The 20,723-nt window shown below is 60.9% G+C and overlaps 2 protein-coding genes across 6 annotated transcripts in view; one reads left to right on the forward strand and one right to left on the reverse strand.

Annotated features, from left to right (window-relative positions):
* ACTN4 (actinin alpha 4) overlaps positions 1 to 9,008 on the forward strand; it is a 69,474-nt gene extending 60,466 nt beyond the window's left edge. For 2 of the 5 annotated variants that reach the window (XM_059153487.1, XM_059153486.1), the window contains exons 12-21: positions 507 to 657; positions 2,828 to 2,936; positions 3,123 to 3,263; positions 3,338 to 3,520; positions 3,611 to 3,745; positions 4,617 to 4,796; positions 5,420 to 5,566; positions 6,804 to 6,869; positions 7,436 to 7,594; positions 7,701 to 9,008. In XM_059153487.1, coding sequence (XP_059009470.1) covers positions 507 to 657; positions 2,828 to 2,936; positions 3,123 to 3,263; positions 3,338 to 3,520; positions 3,611 to 3,745; positions 4,617 to 4,796; positions 5,420 to 5,566; positions 6,804 to 6,869; positions 7,436 to 7,594; positions 7,701 to 7,859 — 1,430 coding nt within the window. In that variant the 3' untranslated portion in view covers positions 7,860 to 9,008. Of the gene's footprint in view, positions 1 to 506; positions 658 to 2,827; positions 2,937 to 3,122; positions 3,264 to 3,337; positions 3,521 to 3,610; positions 3,746 to 4,616; positions 4,797 to 5,419; positions 5,567 to 6,418; positions 6,500 to 6,803; positions 6,870 to 7,435; positions 7,595 to 7,700 lie in introns of all 5 variants that reach the window. The other 3 variants (XM_059153485.1, XM_059153484.1, XM_059153488.1) reach the window with 2 other exon arrangements.
* On the reverse strand, positions 8,145 to 19,765 carry CAPN12 (calpain 12). The gene is made up of 21 exons (XM_059151177.1): positions 19,529 to 19,765; positions 19,104 to 19,173; positions 18,822 to 18,940; positions 18,509 to 18,642; positions 17,209 to 17,377; positions 16,380 to 16,454; positions 16,225 to 16,310; positions 16,071 to 16,145; positions 15,309 to 15,472; positions 14,996 to 15,228; positions 14,603 to 14,614; positions 14,233 to 14,441; positions 14,061 to 14,103; positions 13,921 to 13,980; positions 13,384 to 13,441; positions 13,007 to 13,089; positions 12,844 to 12,906; positions 12,125 to 12,203; positions 9,723 to 9,839; positions 9,569 to 9,627; positions 8,145 to 9,484 (listed from the first exon to the last, which is right to left on the reverse strand). The coding sequence occupies exons 1-21, from the start codon at positions 19,763 to 19,765 to the stop codon at positions 9,458 to 9,460; spliced, it is 2,172 nt and encodes a 723-aa protein (XP_059007160.1). The 3' UTR covers positions 8,145 to 9,457.
* Between the last annotated feature and the right edge of the window lie 958 nt (positions 19,766 to 20,723).

A 20,723-nucleotide genomic window follows, 5' to 3' on the forward strand; every position in this document is an offset into this window, starting at 1 on the left:
CTAGGACACTGAGGTGTGTGACAGGACCCCCCTGCCCTAGGAGCCTGGCCCCAAGCATTGGGGGCAGGCCCAAGGGGTTGGGGCCATGGAGAGCTCTGGAACACGCATCCTGCTCCCACTCTGCGGAGGCCTGGGCTAGAGCTGGCCCTCTGGTCCAGGAGCTGGCCCTCCAGGGATGGGCGTCTCCCTTTCCAGCCACAGTGGCAGAGTCTGGTCCCTGCCATCCACTGATAGAGGGCCCTGAGTTTAGAACACATGGGTTGGATGAGGATATCTGTCTCAGGCTCCCTAGCCCCACAGTGTCTCCCAGCTTCATCCAGGATATAGGTAGGCTTAGAGATCCCTTAAAAAGGCAAGGAGAAAGTTACTGGAAGTTTCTTGTTCCCACAGCACCATGCTCGGTGAGGCAGGATGTGGGGTCTGGATCTCTTTTCCTGGGGTCAGACAGTCCCCTGGATTCCCACTGTGCTGTTGTCTAAACACCTCCCACCCTTTGCCCACCCCAGGGAAGGAGGCCATGCTGAAGCACCGGGACTATGAGACAGCAACCCTGTCAGATATCAAAGCTCTCATTCGCAAGCATGAGGCCTTTGAGAGCGACCTGGCCGCGCACCAGGACCGTGTGGAGCAGATCGCCGCAATTGCCCAGGAACTCAAGTACGCGAGGGGTCCCTGCTGGGAGTGGGGTGTGGCAGTGTCCTGGGGTCAAGCCTGCTTCGTGGCCTGAGTGGGCCCTCTCACCTCCCCCCTTTCATATGCCAGGGAGAGCCCTTAGAGGACGATGCCTTTTGCTAGTTGGTCTTAACCCCAGATGAGAAATAGGCAGAAAGGAGGGCTCTACCTTTTGCCTGCCACACCACAGAGAGGTGCCCTGGCCCCCTGATGTGGGAGGCGGCCTACCCCCTGCCATTCCCACCCGCTCCTCCCAGAGGGGATCGGGCTGCACAGAGAGCCCATTGTTCTGCCCCGCCACTTCCCTCGCTTGCTGAGAATACACTTATTGTACGAGTTTCCAGGCTGCCGGGTTCTTCGCCCTCCCTTTCCCGCCCCAGTCAGATAAACTTGCGTGCACAGTTAGTACACCGAACCTCCAGAGCCAGTGAATGGGGTCTTATGCCACCGGCACGGCGGCCGCAGCAGGGAGGGCCCAGGGAGTGGGAGGCCTAGGCCATTACTTCATGGAAAATCCACAGGGCCTGGAGGGGCGGCACGGCTCCCAAAATAGCTGTCTGCTCAAAAATAGATTACTTGGCTGGAGCTGCCCTTTCCACAGACACCCCCCCCCCCCCCACCCTGCCAGTCATCCCTGAAGCTCTACTTATTTCTGTGAGGCTGGGGCTCAGCTGCGGTGCCTGGTGCAGCCCCACACCAGGCAGGGCCGGCTTCCTCCCTGACTCACTCCCTCTACTCTGCCCAGTTGCTCTGCGGCTTCCCTGTGCACTCAGCCAGAGGCAGGAGTGCTCTGTGGCTCCCCCAGGGGGCCCTCACGGTCGTGGGAAGACTGTGTCCCTTGGGGTCTTGCCGCCTCTTGTAGGCTTGAGCCTCAGGGCCTGGCACGCCCAGCTGGAGGTGGGTGATGTCCATAGCGCCTTTGGGAGGTGGCATGAGGGCGTGTTCTGCTGCTGACAGGCGAGCCCCTGGGCACTGATGGGAAACAGGCCTGGGGAAGTCCTTGGCCAGCCTGCCTCCCAAGCACCGGGAGCAGGTGTGTGGCACCCACTCTCCAGAGTGGGGGGGGGGGCAGGCAGCCACCGAGGCAGCTTTTCTGGACAGTGGCCCTGCAGGAGGAAGGCAGGGCGATTTGGGGGTGCTGTCTGTTCCCCCAAAGATGAGTCAGAGGGCCAGGCACTAGCCAGGATGAGCCTGAGTAGACAGCCCGGCTAAGTGTTGGTACAGAGTAATAATAGAAACTCAGAGCACTCAGTGTTCCACAGATACCGGCTCCTTTAATCGCCCGCAGCCCTGTGTTACGGAAGGGGAAACTGAGGCACAGAGAGGCTCAGGGGCTTGTCCACAGTCACACTGCTGGCGGGTAGCTGAGACAGGGGTGGAGCTCAGGCTGCCTGGCCCCTCTGGGGAGCCCAGCCATGGTCCCCAGCCCCATACCACAGGTCCTGTTCTTCCTGGAGTTGTTCCCTGCTCTCCATCCCTCCCCAGGTCCCCAAGGTTTCGCCTGTACCTCCACTCTCTGGGAACCTCTTGCTAAGAGTATCCAGGGTCTGGAGCTCAGGAGGAAGGAATCCTGGGGCAAATAGGAGAAGAGCAGGGTCAGGAGGTCTGAGGGGCCAGGAACTATCATATCTGCCCACTTCTCTTTTATATCTGTTATTAATTGCTTAGAACAATAGTGTGGGTTTGCTGCTCATTTTTTCTTCATGTTCATTAAAGTAAATCCCTTTAATCACTGTTAGTACATCTACTCAGAGGGGACCAAGGACTGCCCTCCACACTTCATGTGCCCTTAGTAACTGGATCTCCACAGTAACCCCACGCCCATTTCATAGATGGGAACATCAAGGTCTCCAGAATAGGTTATTCACACGCGTGGGGTGACACTGGTACAGAATCAAAGAGCCAGGATTCTGACCGGGGGAACTTGGCCCAGGAGCCCATTGCTTAAACCAGTGTGCTCTACTGGACCTTTGGGTGACAGAAGCAGTCCAGACACAGGCAGTGTGGGGGTCCCCGCGTTTGGGCGTCATGACAGCCAGGTCTCACGTGAGTCAGCAACTCCCCACCCCTCTGACCCTTCCCCTGCTCCCTGCCGGGTCTCATGGCCACGTGTCTGCCCTCCCCACCCCACCCCCGCCGCACCCCTCCCCAACAGTGAGCTGGACTACTATGACTCCCACAACGTCAACACCCGCTGCCAGAAGATCTGCGACCAGTGGGATGCCCTTGGCTCTCTGACCCAGAGTCGCAGGGAAGCTCTGGAGGTGAGGGGGTGGTGACATCACCCATGGAGCCCTATGCCCCTGGGGGTTGGTGGGAGCAGATGCCGCCAGGACATCCAAACTTCCTCTCACTCACCTCAAGGGGATGTTCTCTGATCCCTTGGGTCCCCGGGCCACCAACCACTTGCTCGCTGACTGACCTCCCCGTCCCGTTCCTGCACACACCAGAAAACAGAGAAGCAGCTGGAGACCATTGACCAGCTGCATCTGGAGTATGCCAAGCGGGCCGCGCCCTTCAACAACTGGATGGAGAGCGCCATGGAGGACCTCCAGGACATGTTCATCGTGCACACCATCGAGGAGATCGAGGTCCGCAGCTGCCCGCGCACCTCAGGGGACCGCTGTGGACCTGGGCTGCCCTTCATGCTTCTTCCTCCTTCCAGGGCCTGATCTCAGCCCACGATCAGTTCAAGTCGACGCTGCCGGATGCCGACAGGGAGCGGGAGGCCATCTTGGCCATCCACAAGGAGGCCCAGAGGATCGCCGAAAGCAACCACATCAAACTATCGGGCAGCAACCCCTACACTACCGTCACCCCGCAGATCATCAACTCCAAGTGGGAGAAGGTAGGCAGGCTTGGCAGCAGGGCTGGGGCGGGCTAGCCGGGGGAAGGGCCACCCTGACCGCCATGGCTCACCACCCCCATCCTCCCCCAGGTGCAGCAGCTGGTGCCCAAGAGGGACCATGCGCTCCTGGAGGAGCAGAGCAAGCAGCAGTCCAACGAGCACCTCCGCCGCCAGTTCGCCAGCCAGGCCAACATCGTGGGGCCCTGGATCCAGACAAAGATGGAGGTGAGGGCCCATTGCCCCAGCCTAGCTGAGCTAGGAGCCGCTCTCAGGGCAGAGTGGGGGAGGATCCCCAGTTGTCTCTGGTGGGTCTGCCAGGGGCCCCGCTCTGGGAGTGAGGGCAGCCTCCTGGGATCGGTGTTGATGGAAGTGACAGCATGCTCCAGAGGGAAACCTGGTGGAGAAGTCAGGTAGGGGAGGGTTCGAGTCTCAGCTCTGCCTGCTGACCAGGGGTTCAGGTACAAGCAAACTTCTGCTCCTGGGTTTTCGCATCTCTAAAAAGGGATGGAAAGAGTCCTTTCATTACCTCGGCAGTGCTTGGGCACCACTCTGCAGCAGCTGCTGGACGAGCACTGGTGCTGGAACCAGGGTGGTCCGAGGGCAGACCCTTCCGGTGGGCTCACCAGTGAGCCTTGGGACCCGACCCTGGAATGTCTGCACAGATGCTGCTTACAGCCTGGGCACACCTTACAGAGCGTTCATTTCACCCAGGCTTCGAGCCAGGGCAGGGGTGGGGCTCCAGGCTGGCTCAGCTGCACCACCACCCTGGGAACCCCCATTTTGGGGGCTTGTGCTCAGGAGCCCGGATTCCGAAGCCGGCCAGGCCTGGGTCTGGATCCTGACCCTGCCTCTTGCCGTGAGCAGTTGCTGTGTTTGGGCCTCAGTTTCCAGGCCTATCGCCGTCCTGGGCCTCACAGGGAGTTGGGGATGTGCACCGAGGTTAGGCCTGGCCTGCCTCAGCCCAGACACCGCCCTCTGGCGGCCTGTACTCCAGAGGGTGGACCCGGAGGGGACCATCAGCCCGCAGCCGGCTTCCAGGCATGGGAGGGCCCCTCGGGAGGCCTCCTGCAGCCAGCAGCCCCCACCTTCCATGCAGGAGATCGGGCGCATCTCCATCGAGATGAACGGGACCCTGGAGGACCAACTGAACCACCTGAAGCGGTACGAGCGCAGCATCGTAGACTACAAGCCGAACCTCGACCTGCTAGAGCAGCAACACCAGCTCATCCAGGAGGCCCTCATCTTCGACAACAAGCACACCAACTACACCATGGAGGTAAGGCCCGCCCAGTGCCCACGCCGGGGTCCCTGTGGCCGTGCAGGCCCGGCCTTGGGCCCAGTAGGAGAGGCGCCTGCCGTTTTCTCTCTCCTCTCTGTCCCTCTGAGTGAAAAGACTAGATCAAATGTTAACACGTTTCTAAGAAATCAGTTCCCACTGTTGCTTCCATCACTGTGACAACACGGCGTTGGGACACGCTCCTCGGAGAGCTGGGAGGGGGTGTGGCCCCTGCCTCCCGCCCCCGTGGCCTCGTCCTTGCTGGGGGACACAGATGTGTGTGGGCACGCACTCGCTGTGGTCAGATTGACATGTTGGGGCTGGTTGGCAGCCTGACCTCATCCACAGTGACACCTCATGCCGTCCAAGGGCGCTGATACAGAGAAACCCGGGTCCTCCCAACACCGAGAGCCAGTTAAACATGCTGCCCTACCCCACTGGTCTGCGTGCTGTTACCCTGCTGCAGGGCAGAGTCAGGCAGGGGAGCATGGGGCCGGGTTGGCATTTGGGAGAGAGCCCAAGCCAGACACACACTGCGTGCGAGGAGAGTCGAGCCCTGAGTCCCTAGTGGCAGCGGACCCCGCACTGGCTGGCCTGCACTCATGCCCTCGCTCTGCCCCCAGCACATCCGCGTGGGCTGGGAGCAGCTGCTCACCACCATCGCCCGCACCATCAATGAGGTCGAGAACCAGATCCTCACCCGTGATGCCAAGGGCATCAGCCAGGAGCAGATGCAGGAGTTCCGGGCCTCCTTCAACCACTTTGACAAGGTGAGCGGCTCCCTCTGCCCCTGGCGTCTTCCCTCCCCACTGTCCTCGACCCATCCTGCCGCCTCCGTCTTTGCATCTGTTCGTTCACCTCACAGTGTTGAGTACTGGCCACTGCTTGCCGGGCCGGCAGGGCCCCAGCAGCTGAAGTGGGTGCACAGGGCCATCACCTTGACCTGCGGCCTGGGCATTTGTCCTTGGGAGGAGAAAGTTGGCGGGGGGGGGGGGGTGGGTTCTAAATTCTGCCCCTGGGGCCATGCATCCTTGCCAACCACTGAGACCTCGGGACAGCCTGAGGCAGAGCACACCTGAGATTTGTGTGCTGCTCGTGCATCGAGTCCGCGGGTCCGCTGAGCGCTGTAAAGATTCAGAAGGCCGGCTCCCATCTGGCGGGCCCACTAGGAAGGCCCTGAGCACCTGAGTTTGTTACAGTCCCCACCCACCCTTCGGGGCCCAACTGACCGTCTGCCGGCCCCCTGTGGGTGAGAGTGTGCGTGCTCAGCTCCACACTGTCAGGCAGGGCCCCTGGTGTCCCAGATAGGACAGGTTGTCGTCTTCCACCCCAAATCCTGGAGGCAGGGAGAGCTCCCCCTTCCCTCCCCAGAGCCTTGGCCTCAATCCTCCATTCTACACCCCTCAGCTCCCTCCCCGGCTCTGGCCGAGGCGTTGGGCAGGCCTCTGCTCCCCCATCCCCAGCCATACCCTTGTCCATGTCCCCTCTAACTCTGTGTTTCCCCCGATGTGTTCCCCTCGCCCTGCCCTCTGCATGTGACCCCGGCCCCTCTCCCCACGTCTCCACGCTGGCCTGGTCTCCACACCGCCCCTCGCACACACCTGCCTTCGGACGCCCGGCAGGACCACGGCGGGGCGCTGGGGCCGGAGGAGTTCAAGGCCTGCCTCATCAGCCTGGGCTACGACGTGGAGAATGATCGGCAGGTACGCGCCCCCCTGGGCCCCAGCGGACTGTGGCATTAACTGCTCTTCTTTCTCTCTCTCCTTCTCTCTGTCTCCCTCCCTCTCGCCATTCCACCCCTTGCCATGTGTGTGCCATTTCACTGGCTCTCTTGCCTCCTCCCTGCCCTGTGTCTCTCTGGACACCTTCCCCCTTACCTGGTCTCTCGGGGCCGCCTCTGTCTCCCCGGCTCCCGCCACTGTCCTGTTTCCCTGCTGTGCACATGGGGCGGCCCCTCTTGCCTACTCTGGGCCTGGCCTCCTCTGCTGTCCCTGCGTCCTCGAGCAGAAGCAGACAGGCAGCATGGACTCCGATGACTTCAGGGCTCTGCTTATCTCCACAGGATACAGCCTGGTATGCAGCCTCTGCCTCCCCCTCGCTGCTCTGCCTCTCTTCCTCCCCCACCCCCCCGCGCAGCCTCCCCCTTCCTCCTCACCGCCGCCTCCTCGGGGATCCTCCCCAGCAGAGCAGCGCAGCCTTGCTGCCTTCTCCTCCACCTGTGCTGCTGCTGCTGGGCTGGGGTCTCTCCGACGACCCCCTGAGCCACCCACCTCCTTTCCTGGAAGTCTCCCGAGAGAGGAGGTCAGGCCTCTGGCTCCCTCCCCTTTTTCTTTCTCTTTCTCTCTTTCTTTCTTCCCCACCCTCCAGAGCTAAGTCATGAGCCTAGGGCTGAGGAGCAGTAGACCTATTTGATCCATTCCCCAACTCCCCACTTCCCAAAAACGTGGGTGGGAAGGAGCAGAGGGAGCAATCTGGGCAAGTGGGGCCCTGAGCCTGGGGAAGCTGAAACCCCTGGAGGCATGTGCCCTGGGGCCGGGCCCTGCTCTCCTGCTCTGTGGGGACAGCATCCAACCAGGCCATGCCCAGTTGTCCCACCCGACTCAAGTGCTGCCTGTCCCCCGCCCCACTCCCCCTTGCAGGGTGATGCCGAGTTCAACCGCATCATGAGTGTGGTTGACCCCAACCACAGCGGTCTCGTGACCTTCCAAGCCTTCATTGACTTCATGTCAAGGGAGACCACCGACACAGACACTGCCGACCAGGTCATCGCCTCCTTCAAGGTCCTGGCAGGGGACAAGGTAAGCAGTGTACCTCGGAGGCACCCTGGGGCTTGGCCCAGAGAAGCCCTGGCAACCAGGACTGGGCGGGTGGGGGTGGCCCACAGTCACACCCTGCCACCCCCAGAACTTCATCACGGCTGAGGAGCTGCGGAGAGAGCTGCCCCCGGACCAGGCCGAGTACTGCATCGCTCGCATGGCGCCCTACCAGGGCCCTGACGCCGTGCCTGGTGCCCTCGACTACAAGTCCTTCTCGACAGCGCTATATGGCGAGAGTGACCTGTGAGGCTCCCTGCTGGAGAGACCCTGACCGAACCCCCGTCCTCACAGCCTCCAGGAGGGGCTGGGGGAGCCCTCGGCCCTTCTACCCGCTGTGGGGGCCTCCCAGGTCCTGTTTTTCTGACTCTGTATCTATGCAAAGCGCTCTGTCAGTCTTCTCTGGGGGTGGGGGGTGGGCAGGGAGGGGCTGGGGCAGGCTCTCCCCTCTCTCCGTCAGTCGGCCCCCTCCCCCTGGATGGGGGTGAGGGAGACCTTTGGGGTCCACGCTTCTGGTCTGGTAAATGTATAAGACGTGTTGTTTTGTTTTATAACTATGTGGAAGAGACAGTGGATTCCCACAGCGAAACAGGTCACCTCCAGGCCCTAGGAATGCCCTCCACACCTTGTCTCTCTTTTGCCCGCCCCTTCCCTGCTCCCCACGAGGTCCCTTCAAGGCCTCCCACATCCAGGCCAAAGCCCTATGTGCCTTGTCCAGGAACCGCCCGGCCTGCGTTGGGCCCTACAGGGGGCCCAGCAGAGGGCGACACTGCTGCCTGACATGGAAAGAGGACCCCGCCCCCTCCCTTCTTCCCAACTTGCAGTTGCCAGGAGATGAGGGGGTGCAACTCCGCACCTCCCCTTTTCTGCAACAGGAGTAGGGTTGGCAGACCAGCCTCTCAGCCCCAGCCGGTCCCCCACCTTGCTTTGTCCGGACCTGTGTTTCCGATTTTTTAAGGACCAAAAAACAAAACAAAAAAAAAACCACAAAACAACAAAAAATCCACCAAAAAAAAAAAAAAAAAACCTATAAAAAAAGGAATTAAAAACTTTCAGAGAATTACTATTTACTTTATTAACTTACGGATTTATTATATAAATATATATTCACCTAGCAACATATCTTCGCCGCCTCTTGCTCTCATAATGAAGACATAGCTGATTTGCTGCCCTCCCCCAGCCCCTCACTGAATTTTCTCTGTTGTCTGTCGTTGGGCATGGGTCTCTGGGACCCTCCTGAGGTGGAGGGTGGGCTGCCGGCCTGGCTGCCTGTTAGTTGATGGGTTTTGCTCCCTTCCCCCCTTTTTTGAGTTTATTCTGATTTGATTATTTTCTCGGTTTCTGGATAAACCACCCTCTGGGGACAGGATAATAAAACATGTAATATTTTTAAGAAGGATTCCTACCGTGTTCTCTTTCTCTCTCCTCTGTTCTCCGCTTCTTAGGAGAGCCACAGGAGAACCTCTTCCCAGAGCAAGGCTGAGCAAGGGAGATCCCTGTCTCCCCCAAGTGTGTAAACCTCAGTGCCACGGGGCACCTGCTTGAGGTCAGGCGCTGTCTCCAGTGCTAACTAGTGTGGCCTGCACCAGAAAAGGGCTGGGACTGTCCCTGCTTATAGGTGAGGAGGGCAGAGCACGGAGGCAGGGACCTGCCTGGCCGAGTGGTGGGGCCAGACCTTGCCCCCCCGCCCCCGCCGGCTCCAGGGGCAGCAGAGCAGCAGACCCAGGTAGAGGGTTTGGTGTGGCTTAGACCCCCACCCTGTTGAACAAAGCCCAGTCCAGGCTGGACAAGGAGAACGGGCTCCTGGCAGCGCTTCGCCTCGAGCCGCAGGGGTTCCGTGCGGAGATCCTACGAGAAGGTGGCCACCTCTATCCACTGGGGGAGAGAAGACCCCTGGCTTGAGGCAGGGCTCTCCCGGGACTCCTGCCTGGCCCCCCGAGCCCCCCAGCCCCAGCTCACCTGTCTGCGGGTCAGGCAGACGACCCCCTCGTCTCCATCCAGGTGCCGGCTGCAGTGGCCTGCACAGAGCGGGCGGGTTGAGCGACCCCCACCCCACCGAGGCGCGTGGGAGTCCGTCCATCCCACCCCACCGCCCCCCACAGGCAGCACTCACGAAAGATGCAGGTGAGCTGGGCCGCACAGGACACGAAGCGCTCGAAGTCCACGCGCAGACGACTGTCCCGGTAGCGGCTCGTGAGGGCCTGGGTCAGCTGGTTGTTGAGGTGGAAGCCTAGGGCAAGCGGCCTATGAGCCCCTCCAGGGGGTCTGTCCACCGCCCCCCCCCCTTGGGCAGCTCCCTCCATGCCTCCGCCTCCACGCTCTGTTTCCGCACGTGACAGCCCTGACCCTACCAGGCCGGGACACCATTAGATGGAGGGATTGCACGGCGCCCGGCCCGGGCCCCCGGACCTGTGTGTCGGCCCCACATGGAGTCCGTTCCTTCACATCAGAGACCATTTCTGGACTTGAGAAATCACCTCTGAAGAGAAATCACAACAGGCCTTCAAAAGCCAGAAACAGCGGCTCCTCCTCCGAGGCCCTGCAGGAGTCTGGCTGCAGGATAGCACCCCCGACCCTGTGTCCAGATCCGTGGTTCTGAGGACAAGGTCCTGGCTTCCGCTGCTGCCTCAAACCAACCTGTGCCCTGCTCTGTGCCCGCATTCGCTGTTAGGTCTTTGTCCCGTCTGTGCCTTGTTCTAGCTGCTGGGGGCCGGGGGAGCCCGGCCTTAGCCGCATGACCTCCCAGGCCCTCCATCCCGAGTCGGGCCCAGAAGCCCTCAGCTGCTGCCTCAGACGCAGCTTTTCTGACCACTCTCAGCGCCCCCGGTGCGGGCTCCTGGCTGGGATCCTCCCGTACCCAGGAAATCCCTCACCTGGTTTAGTAGGTCCTGGTGACTGTGATTCCTGGCTACCCCTCCCCACGGGCCCCATTGTCCTCATTGTCCTTAGCGGGCTGCTGGCCTGCGCAGCTTGCGCAGACCACACCTCACCCACCCCTCCTTGTGCTCCATCTTGCCTCCCTTGCACACGATGTTCCTTCTGCTCAGAGCACTGCTACTCCTCTCACCCTGGCCCCTCCAGGAAGCCTCCAAGCAGGGAGCGCCCCCACTCTTCACCTGCAGCCCCAATGCCCGCCCTGATGCCTCTGAGCGGTCACTGTCCTTGGAGGCCAAGGGAGGGAAGGGCGGGATCTCTGGCCCCCCAGCCTCAGCCGGCACAGCCAGGAGCAGAGCAGGGGTTTGGGGGAGGCTGGTGGTGCAGAGCATGGCTGAGGGGCGGCAGGTCATCTTTGCCAGTCCCCCGCACTGATCTGTCCCCCACATCCAGGGCTCTGGAGCTTGCTTCCTGCTGGTCTACTCCCTGGTCCTCCCCCTTACACAGTGTGTCCCTGTCCTCTGGCCCTCCTCACACCCTGACGCTGGACCTGCCTCACCCTCCTCCTTCTCATACATATTAAAGAAAAAAATGTGTTTTAAAGACCCTAGATGCTCACGAGACCTCATGGGGCTTTACTGCCTCCCTCCACTGACCTCTCATCTGTGACCACCCTCCGTCCGCCAGCCACCCTAGCCTCATTTCCAAGACCTGGCACCCCGAAGCTGTTCCAGTGGGGCTCATGCTCTCACCTCAGGGCCTTTGTACTAGCTGTTCCTTCTGTCAAGACTACACCTGCCACCATGTCCCCTAGACTCAGTCCCCTTCCGTCAGGTCTGCTCAAACAGTACCTGGGTCCTTCCCTGAGAACTGTGCCTCTGGCCACAAGCCCCTCCCCCGCCACCCCCCTTCTCTTTCCTCCATAGTTGACCATCTGACCCAGACATTCTGCTTGTCTGTCTGTACCGCCAGGACCCCACCCCACTCTAAGAGCATTTCCTCAGTCTCCTGCCTGGAAGAATGCCAAGAATGTGCACCAGGTGCCCAGTAACCCCGACAAGTGGTGCCAGCTTTCCATCGGCCCTCACCCTCTTGCCTCTGCTGCTGTGCACCCGGGACTCCGTGTCTGCCCGTGTGCCACACCTCCCAACATTCTCGCTCCCTCTGGGCCTCCTGCCTCTCAGACTGGGGAACAGCAAGGCAGCAGCCTCCCGCCAGGTGGCAGCCTCCCACCTCCCCTTGGAGGAGCCCTGGGATCGGGGCTGGGGGACTGGGAGCCCCTTCCAGTCCCAGCCCCTCCATGCATGGACTCAACTTGCTAGGGAGCCCAGGAAAAGCTTTGCTCCCTGCCTCCGCCCCCTGGGAGGATTTTGTGCCACACAGACGGAGGGGACTGTCCTACCTCCTTTCTGAAACCCTTCCCGGGGCCCTCCGGGCCCTCTGCGCACAGTCGGGAGCTGTGTGCCTGCACCACCACCACCACCCCCTCCACCACCCCTGCCCCTGGCCCCGGCAAGAGCTGGTAACAAACTACGTGGGCTTCGAGACTGGCGATGGGTGAGCAGAGCACAGAGCATCGGAGGGGGAGCACAGCCTGTCCCCAGACACCCTACCCCACCCCCACCCCTGCCCCTGCCCTACCTGCCGCATTCAGTGCCAGCCTCAGTTCATAGGAGTTCATGGTTCCAGAGGCATCCTCATCGAACTTGTCGAATGTGGCCTGAGTCAGGAGCTATAGGTCAGTCCCAACTCCTGGCCCTCCCTAGGAGGCCAGTCAGCCTTGGTTCCCACCCCAGCTCCCTTTCTTCCTGGCTTGGTGCCCTGGGCAAGCAGCTCTGCCTCTCTGAGCCCACCTCACAGTCTCTAAAATGCGAATAGTAGTAACAGCTAGAATAGGGTCATGAGGACAAGCTGAGATTCTACCCACAAGGGGCTTCGTGAGGGCTCAGCAAACAGCAGCTTACTGCTCACCAGTACAGGAAGGCTTGGACCCTTTCCTCCTCCCCAGGACCCAGGGCAGTGGGAATGAATGCCTCCCACTAGCAAAGGCCTCTCAGAGGGGAGGTGACTTGCCTGAGTTCACACACCCAGAGAGGGGCTGAGCCGGGAGCTAGGACTTCAACCCCAGACCAGAACCTGTGCTTTCCATCCCCAAGCTATTTAGTGCCCCGAAGGGACCACAGAAGGGCAGATGTAGCAAGGGCTTCCCAGCCAGATCCCTCCAAGCTGTCCCTCAAGGTGGATGCGGCCCACGTTCTCCCCTGGGATCCTGCTAGTTAGCAGAGCACCTATGTCCTGACTAGTAACAGTGCTTCACCTTCCTGGAGGAGGTGCCCCCCCCCCAAAACTTCCGACCTTACCTGCCACTCCAGGAGATGGCCCCAGAGCTGCTGGAAGTGATGCAGGGTGAGGCTCTGTCCGTTCTGGGGAGGAGGCAGCTGGTTAAAATCCATATCCCCAGGAGGGGGACAGAGGCCCCAACATCCCCACCCTCCCTACCCAGACACTGTCCCCTTCGTATACCCCAAAACAGCACAGCAGCTGCTCACAGGTCCTGAGCCCAATCTCGGCAGAGGTCCGGGCGGAGGTCCGGGCATGGGCCCTGGCTACAGGAAACAGAAAAACCCCAGTACTTTCTGCGTGTTAACCGTCACTGGGATCTGAGTCCAGGCAAGGGGGTTCCAAGTCCCCTCATGGCAGCTACACTCCCTGCCTCCCTTAGAGAAAGGGAGGTCTTATGGGTGGCCATGGCCTTGGCCCTGAGTCCTGCCACAGGATCCACATGTTGTGGGAAGACACTGTCAGGCTGAGTGCAGGGCTCCCGTGGCCTGACTCCCCACGGCATCATGGATTGACACACCTAGGGGGCTCCGTGGGGTCCGCCCCCATCTGCAACTCACCAGGCTCCAGGGCAATACTTAATAAGGTCTGGAGCTGAGAGGCGCTGAGTGCTTCCTCCTGGTCAAGGAGAAAGCCAGTGGTGAGGCTACTCACTCAGGCAGCCATTCGACACAGCCCCTTTAGCCTGCTGGGCGGTGCTGGGGACACAGCAGAGACAGTACTCATGGTCCAGGGGGAGAGAGACACCTGTCCCCAGAGCAGTCAGGGCTGCAGGGGGGAAGCACTGGGCTATGGGAGTCCACAGCCAGCATGCAGCTGACCATCCTGGGGGAGAATCCCAGAGATTCCAGGAAATCCCACAGGAGAAAGACGAGGCCATAGCCAGGGCAGGGGACAAGGAGAAGGCAGTCCAGGCAGAGGCACAGAGAGAGCAAAGGCCCTGAGGCAGGGATGAGCAGTGAGCATTTTGAGAGTAAAGAGGAGATTTAAGCACAGAGAGAAACTAAAGCAAAATGAGACACCCCCCCCCCCCAGGATAAGGAAGGGGCCCCCAGAGGAAGGGTGAACCCCTATTAGCCCTGGCCCGGCCCCCTCACCTCTCCTGCCAATTCCTGAAACAGCTGCTCTAGCCCCAGTTCCAGAGGCATGTACGGGACCTGTGGGCAGGGGGAGTTCAGTGAGGGCGGAGCAGACCTCTACCCGCCCCCCCCCGCCCCCCACTCTGGCAGCCCCGCACCATGAGGGCCTGCAGGTCGGCGCTGATGACGTCATCAATCTCCCTGCCAATGACAAGGGGAGTCGGGGGTAGGTCCCCGGGCCAATCCCCTTGGGGAGGAGGGATGTCCCGAGGTCCTGGGGCTCCGGTCAGGGGAACCCCGAGGGGGCGGGTCTGGGACACCCCGGCTCACACAGCGGTGTGACGGCGCTCTGAGAAGACGCGCAGCGTGAAGTCGGCCTCGTCGCCGGCGTGGGCGGCGCTGGGCACCACCAGGTAGTGGCCGGGGCGCAGGCGGCAGCGGCGGCTCACGTCGCGGCGGGCGCAGAAGGGCGAGCGGTCAGCGCGCAGCAGGCCCGGCAGGAGCTCGCGGCTGCGCGGGGAGTCCCACAGGCCCAGCAGCTGCGGGCAGGGGCGCTGAGCTCCAGCTCCCGCCCGCCCGCCCGACCGCAGCCGCTCCCGCCTGGCCTCGCCCTCCCCACTCCGCCACGCCACCGCCTGGCCGAGCCCCCCGGCAGCCGCCGCCCGGTGAACCTGCGCCCGGGGTCCCCACGGAGACCCACCTCCTCTGGGATCTGGAAGAAGCAAGAGCAAGAGGGTGAGGGCCCACGGCGGTGGCGGCCACCCTTCAGAGCCCCCTCCACACCTCCTTTGCTTTTTTTCCCCTTCCCCCTGGCCCCCGCCCCCGACCTGCTGGACCCCCTCCCATTGGTGTCCCCACGGCCCCTCTCTGCTCCGCAGCCCCCCTCCCTGGTTCTCAGCGCCTCGGACTCTCCGCTGCACTGCTAACGGACCCCCGGCGCTCTCTGCGCCCTCCCGACCTCAGTTTCTCCCTGAACCCCCTCCTAGTTCCCCCAGCTCTCTCGCTCCAGTCTCTGAGCCCCACGCCCCGGGCTTTCCCAGCCCCCTCCGTGGCTCCCTGTCCCCGCTGCTCCCGCCCAGCCCCGGGGTCCCACCTGGAACACGTGGAAGCCCACAGTGAGGTAGGTGAGGCCCTGAGCCCTCAGGCGCCGCCGATTACGCTGGATGAGTGACAGAAGGACAGTGCACTTGGGGATGCGCCCCCCCCTGGCCGGGCCCCACGCTCCTGCTGCCCCCCAGCCCCCCCAAGGCCCCTCCTCATCATCATCTTCCTCCTCATCAGGCTCCAGCAGCGTCAGTCGGAACTGGGGGTTGGTCCAGAAGGTTTCTAACAGAAAAGAAAGAAATGGGGTACCCCGGCCTGCCACAGCCCACCCCCTCCCCTGCCAGGCGTCCCCCAGGCCTCACCGGTGCCGGGAAGGCTCCCGCCAGAGTTGAAACCACGCACCCAGCGGCCTTGGAAGATGTGGATGTGCCAGCCGCCTCCAGCGGGGCTGGGGCCTAGCACCTCTGGGCTCAGCGAGCAGATCTGGACGGTGTTGAAGTGGCGGAGGAAGTCCTTCAGCTCCATCCTGCACAGGGGTGGGCGGTCAGACCCTCCCCAGGGCTCCAGTCTCCCAGACATCTCAGGACCCCAGAATGACCCCCAAGTCACAATCCCCAAGTTCTCTAATCATCACCAAGTACCCCTCTGTCTGCCAAATAGTACCCTGTCTCCAGAAATGGCCTCCAGATCCCAGCGCCCTCCAGCCCCACCCCCCACGATTTCTCCAAGTTCCCAGAAATGCCCCCTGTATAGTCAAGACCCACACACTCCCCCCACCTATTGTCAAATTGTCTTCAGCCCCCAAATATCAAGACCCTCAGACTTTCAACTTCCAACAAGCATCCTTCAGCCCCTCAGCAGCACCAAACACACAGAAATGTCCCAGATGTCACCAAGCCTCCAATTACCCACCCCTTCAACCCTCCAAAAATTACTGCGCCTCCCAGTTCCCCTAATATTGCTGCTAATCAACTCCCCCAAATAGAGCGCAACCCCAAAGTTACCACCACAAGGACAGTTTCTATGACCCCATCCCCCATCCTTTCAGGCAGGCCTGGCCCCCTCCGTGCACCCCTTTGGCCTGGGGCTGGTCCAGAGGCGGGCGGGGACCTTGGACCACTCACCAGAACTCGCCATCCTCCTTTTTCACCAGCAGGGCCTCTCGCCACTCCGCAGGGAGCGCGTCCCAGCGCGGGCAGCTGGGGAGATGGGGGTGTGAGGACTGGGCGGGGGGGTCTGAGCTCCCCGACCTGGTCCTCTCCCCCAAATCCATCCTACCTGTCGCTCCAGGCCCCAGTCCACTCCACACGGCCCCATGGGTTCCGGAGCCGCAGCAGCCGCACCTTGGTGAAGCCCAGGGTCACCTGAGGGCAGCATGGTCAGTGGGGGTGGTTCTGGGGCCCCCCTGCAGCCCGCTCGTGGGGGATACTCACCTTGTACGTGCCCGTGACGGAGTACGCGTGTCCCTTCACCAACCCATCTTCTGTGCGGTACTCACCCCGATCGCTCTGAGCAGAGGGCAGGGGACGGTGAGGTCATGGTGGGGGACACAAGTGTGGCTGCTCTTCTCTGCCCCCACCTCCCCTCACCCCAGCCTCCTGCCACCAAAGCTCCCAACTGAAAGACATGGGGCTCCGAAAGGGCAAAGGATTGGTGAGTGAAGGCGAGAGAGGAAGATGGAGAAAAGACAAAAATACATGAAGGGAACAGAGACGCAGAACAGGCAGATGGACCAAAAGAGGCAGAGAAACATGAAGGACAGGGAGTCAGTCAGTGAGCACAGGATTAAGCAAAGAAGAAGCGAAGGAGTTAGACCAACTCAGTGAACAATTGAGCATGCGACTGGGTCACAGATGAACGCGGGACTCCAGCCGAGCCTGTGGAAATCTATTCTAGGCCTTCTGCTGAAATTCTCAGAAAGAAGCTTTGCCATTTTTTTTAAACCACTGAGGGGTGGTAGGAGGGCCCCTGCAGCTGTGGGGGCCACTTTTGTGGCCATGAAGGGAATGCCTGCCCAGGAGTGAAGCTAACCCAGAACAAGGAATAGAAAAAACACATTCTCCACATCTGCTAAGCACCTGGATTCAGCTATGCCTGAAGCTTGTTTAATGAGAGCAAATAAATCGCCTTTGACTTGCTCGAGTTTGATGGGTGGGGGTACTAGCCAACAATGAACACAGACAGGACACAGGCCACCTCCCCACTGCAGCCCTGACTGCGCTCTGGCCCTGGTGGGGGTCTCGGTGCCAGTCAGGCTCTCACCAGGGCGGTGGCTCCCACAAGGGACTCCTTGGCCAGGGCATGGCGCACGGCAGAGAAGAGCCCTGGGATGTCTTGCCTCAGGTAGAGCACCTCGCCCACGCCGCCTGTGAAGTCTACAAAAGCCTCATTCATGTGGCCGCCTCGCATCACCTCATAGGAACCGTGGAGCCTGCGGAAGCAGGTGTTGGGGGAGTGTCTGAGGCCTGCACAAGCATCTCACACACACCCCTGGGATCTGGGGGCCTCTGGCCCGGGGCATTGGGGGCCTGGGGATTATCCCTGACATTTGCAGACTCCTGAGGTGGCCTGCGGTTCACTCTGGAAGCCCTTGGAAATCAGGCCTGTGGTCCCTGGGCCATTAGGACTGGGCATTTGGGGGGATCACAGGAGAACTCCGTCAGAATTCTGGGCATCCTGGGGCTATCTCTGAAACTCTGAGTCTCCGGGAGATGCCTGCTTTGGGGGTAATCTCTGTGCACTTGTCAGGGATTTCAGAGCCTCGGGATGGAGAAAAGCAAAAATCGAAGTTTCCAGGGATTACAGTCATATTTGAGAGGTGTGGGGTGCCTGGCGGGGGCTCAGTAAGTTAAGCGCCTGTCTCTGGCTCAGGTCATGAGCTCAGGGTCCTGGGATGGAGCCCCGTGTTAGTCTACCTGCTCAGCAGGGAGTCTGCTTCTCTGTGCTCCCCTGCCCTGGACTTGTTCTCTCTCTTTTTCTTTCTTTCTCTCATTCTCTCATTCTCTCTCTCTCTCTCTCTCTCTCTCTCTCTCTCTCTCGGGTGCCTGGGTGGCTCAGTGGTTTGGGCCGCTGCCTTCGGCTCGGGTCATGATCTCGGAGTCCTGGGATCGAGTCCCGCATCGGGCCCTCTGCTCAGCGGGGAGCCTGCTCCCTCCTCTCTCTCTCTGCCTACTTGTGATCTCTCTCTGTCAAATAAATAAATAAAATCTTTAAAAAAAAATAAAATCTTAAAATTTTGGGAGATGCTTTGGGTTTCTCAATGGATCAGGAGAGAGCTTCTGAGATTACAGGCCCCCAAGGGGATAAATCTTGGGTTTAGCGGTTCCAGGGCCTAAGAGATGAGATTTCAGGCTCCTGGACTGTGAGTATCGTGGGTCTCTAGGAACGTGCCTCTAGGGAAGTGTCTAGGATTTGGAGGGAGGTCCTCAGGGGATGGTGTGACATTAAGGTCCTGAGCACCATGACTTGGTGCAGGCCCCCTGGAAGGGTGTCTAGAGGATCCCAGAAGCTGGGGGTCTCTGGGGTTCCCTTGCCAGCTGGGCAGGTGTTCCAGAGTCCTTACTTGGCATAGGCCTTCTCCAGCAGCGGGGCCCAGAACTCGTTCCTCTGATGCGAGCGCACAAACATCAGCTTCCCTTCACGCACCGGCAGCCTGTCATCCACCACAACATCCACCCAGCGGCCAAACTGCCAGAGCTGGTGGGAGGAGGGCAGGGCACAGGCTTGGCTCCCAGCTCGCAACCGTGCCTGGACCCCATCCTCTGACCCCCAGCCCTACTGCACCAGTCTGAGAATTACAGCCCCCAGGTAACCAAGCCAACTAGGAGATCTGTGGTCCCATGGGGGATATGGAGGCACAAACCAAGGATCTTTACCTGGAAATGGAAGACACCTGCATAGTCATCTTGGAAACCCTGTCCAGGGGGGACCACCCGGCACAGGAGTCGGGGATACAGAGTGAGGGAGGCAGCAGCCGCAAGAAACCAGCAGTTACCTGGGAGGAAGGCCGAGGACAGGTTAAGGATGGAAAGGGGGAGACTGGGTCTCCCCTGGGGAGAGGAGAGTCTGAGGGGTGGGCCCAGGAGCCGCCCAGCTACAGGAGCCCAGCTACAGCCTCTGCCAGATCTGGGAGCCCAGGATGAGTTCTGGGGTCTTACCTAGGCGCCCCTGACACACATCTGTTCGGCTCATGTCCTCACAGATGAACTGGGGCTCAGCGCAAAACTCCTGGGGAGCATGGGGAGAGTCTGGGCCTCAGCCAGGAAAGGGAGAGAAGGAGCGACTGAGAGGTCCAACGCCTGGGTCCCCTCCTGCCCTCACTGCTCCAGAGTAATGAGCACCTCCAACCCCAAGAGAGGCTTGTAAAGCCTGTGGGCAGGCATCTTGGGCTTCTCCAGACCCCACAGTCAGAACTCTCAGCCCTCCTCTTCACATCCAGGCCCCCAGCCCCTCCTCCCTCAGACCCAGGAGCCCAGCCCCCCCCAGCCCCTCCTCCCTCAGATCCAGGGGCCCAGCCCCCCCACAGCCCCCTCCTCCCTCAGACCCAGGAGCCCAGCCCCCACAGCCCCCAGCCACACATTACATGGGGTCTCTTCCATTCCACCCCTTTCGCCTTCTCCGAGTCTGGCCCCAGCTCATCGTAGCCAAGGGCATCAGGGCCAGCAGGGAAGTAGGGATCTCGGAACAGGATCCCCTCCTCCAGGCAGGCTGCTCGGATGGCCTCGAATCTCTGGCCCCGAAAGGGCTTCGGGCCTCTGGTTCCGGGCGCTGCCTCTTCGTCCACCAGCTGGATGGTGACCCGTCCGCTGCCACACGCCATCCGGACAGTCTGCACTCAGAGCCTGGCCCCAGGCTCTTTAACCTCCTGACTCACAGGGGCGGGGCTTCCCCTCCATCTGAGCCCCAATGGGGGTCTTTAGGCCATGGGGAGCTGGCCCTTGTTAATACTAATTGATGGTTTGGGTGCCACGGAGCAGGGGACGCCTCTGCGGTGGTTTCCTCCCCAGGGCGTGGGGCCTTCAGTTGTGGCCAGGGTGGAAGCTTAATGGGCTTGGCCCACAGCAAGAGGGAAGGCGGGCAGAGCTGAGGGAGGACTGGCCAATCCTGAGAGAGGGCCTGGAAAGAGGTCAGTGTGGGGGTGTGTTTCTGCCATCTTGCCCCTGCCTCTCCCTCTGCGGGGTTGGTGGTGTGGGGGGCAGGGAGGGGTGGCACACTGACCCTGCGTCTCCATTTCTCCCTGTCTCTCCATCTGCCAGTTTTTGTTTTGTTTTGTTTTTTTAAGATTTTATTTATTTATTTGACAGAGATCACAAGTAGGCAGAGAGGCAGGCAGAGAGAGAGAGGAAGGGAAGCAGGCTCCCTGCTGAGCAGAGAGCCCCATGCGGGGCTCGATCCCAGGATCCTGGGATCGTGACCTGAGCCAAAGACAGAGGCTTAACCCACTGAGCCACCCAGGTGCCCCCCTCTGCCAGTTTCTCTCTCTCCCATCGTATCTATCTCTGCCTCCAACTCTGTCCATCTCTCTTGTCTCCTTTTGTCTTCCCGTGGTGTGTTTTGGTCTTTCTGTGTGTCTGTCTCTCCCTGCACCTTTGGTCTTGGCCATGCCTCCCTGTCCTTCCCTCTGCACCCTTTTCTCTGCCCTGTAGCTGCTCAGTCCCCCGGGGCCCCTGGGGTTCACTCCTTCTGAGCCACCAGGACCCTGTCTCCCCCCTTCCCCGACAAAGCAGACCTCAGCCTGCTCGCCCCACACAGGGCTGATTATGGACAATCCACTCTGC

The sequence above is a fragment of the Mustela lutreola genome, chromosome 16 (assembly GCF_030435805.1).
Source record: "Mustela lutreola isolate mMusLut2 chromosome 16, mMusLut2.pri, whole genome shotgun sequence".
Classification (NCBI taxonomy): domain Eukaryota; kingdom Metazoa; phylum Chordata; class Mammalia; order Carnivora; family Mustelidae; genus Mustela; species Mustela lutreola.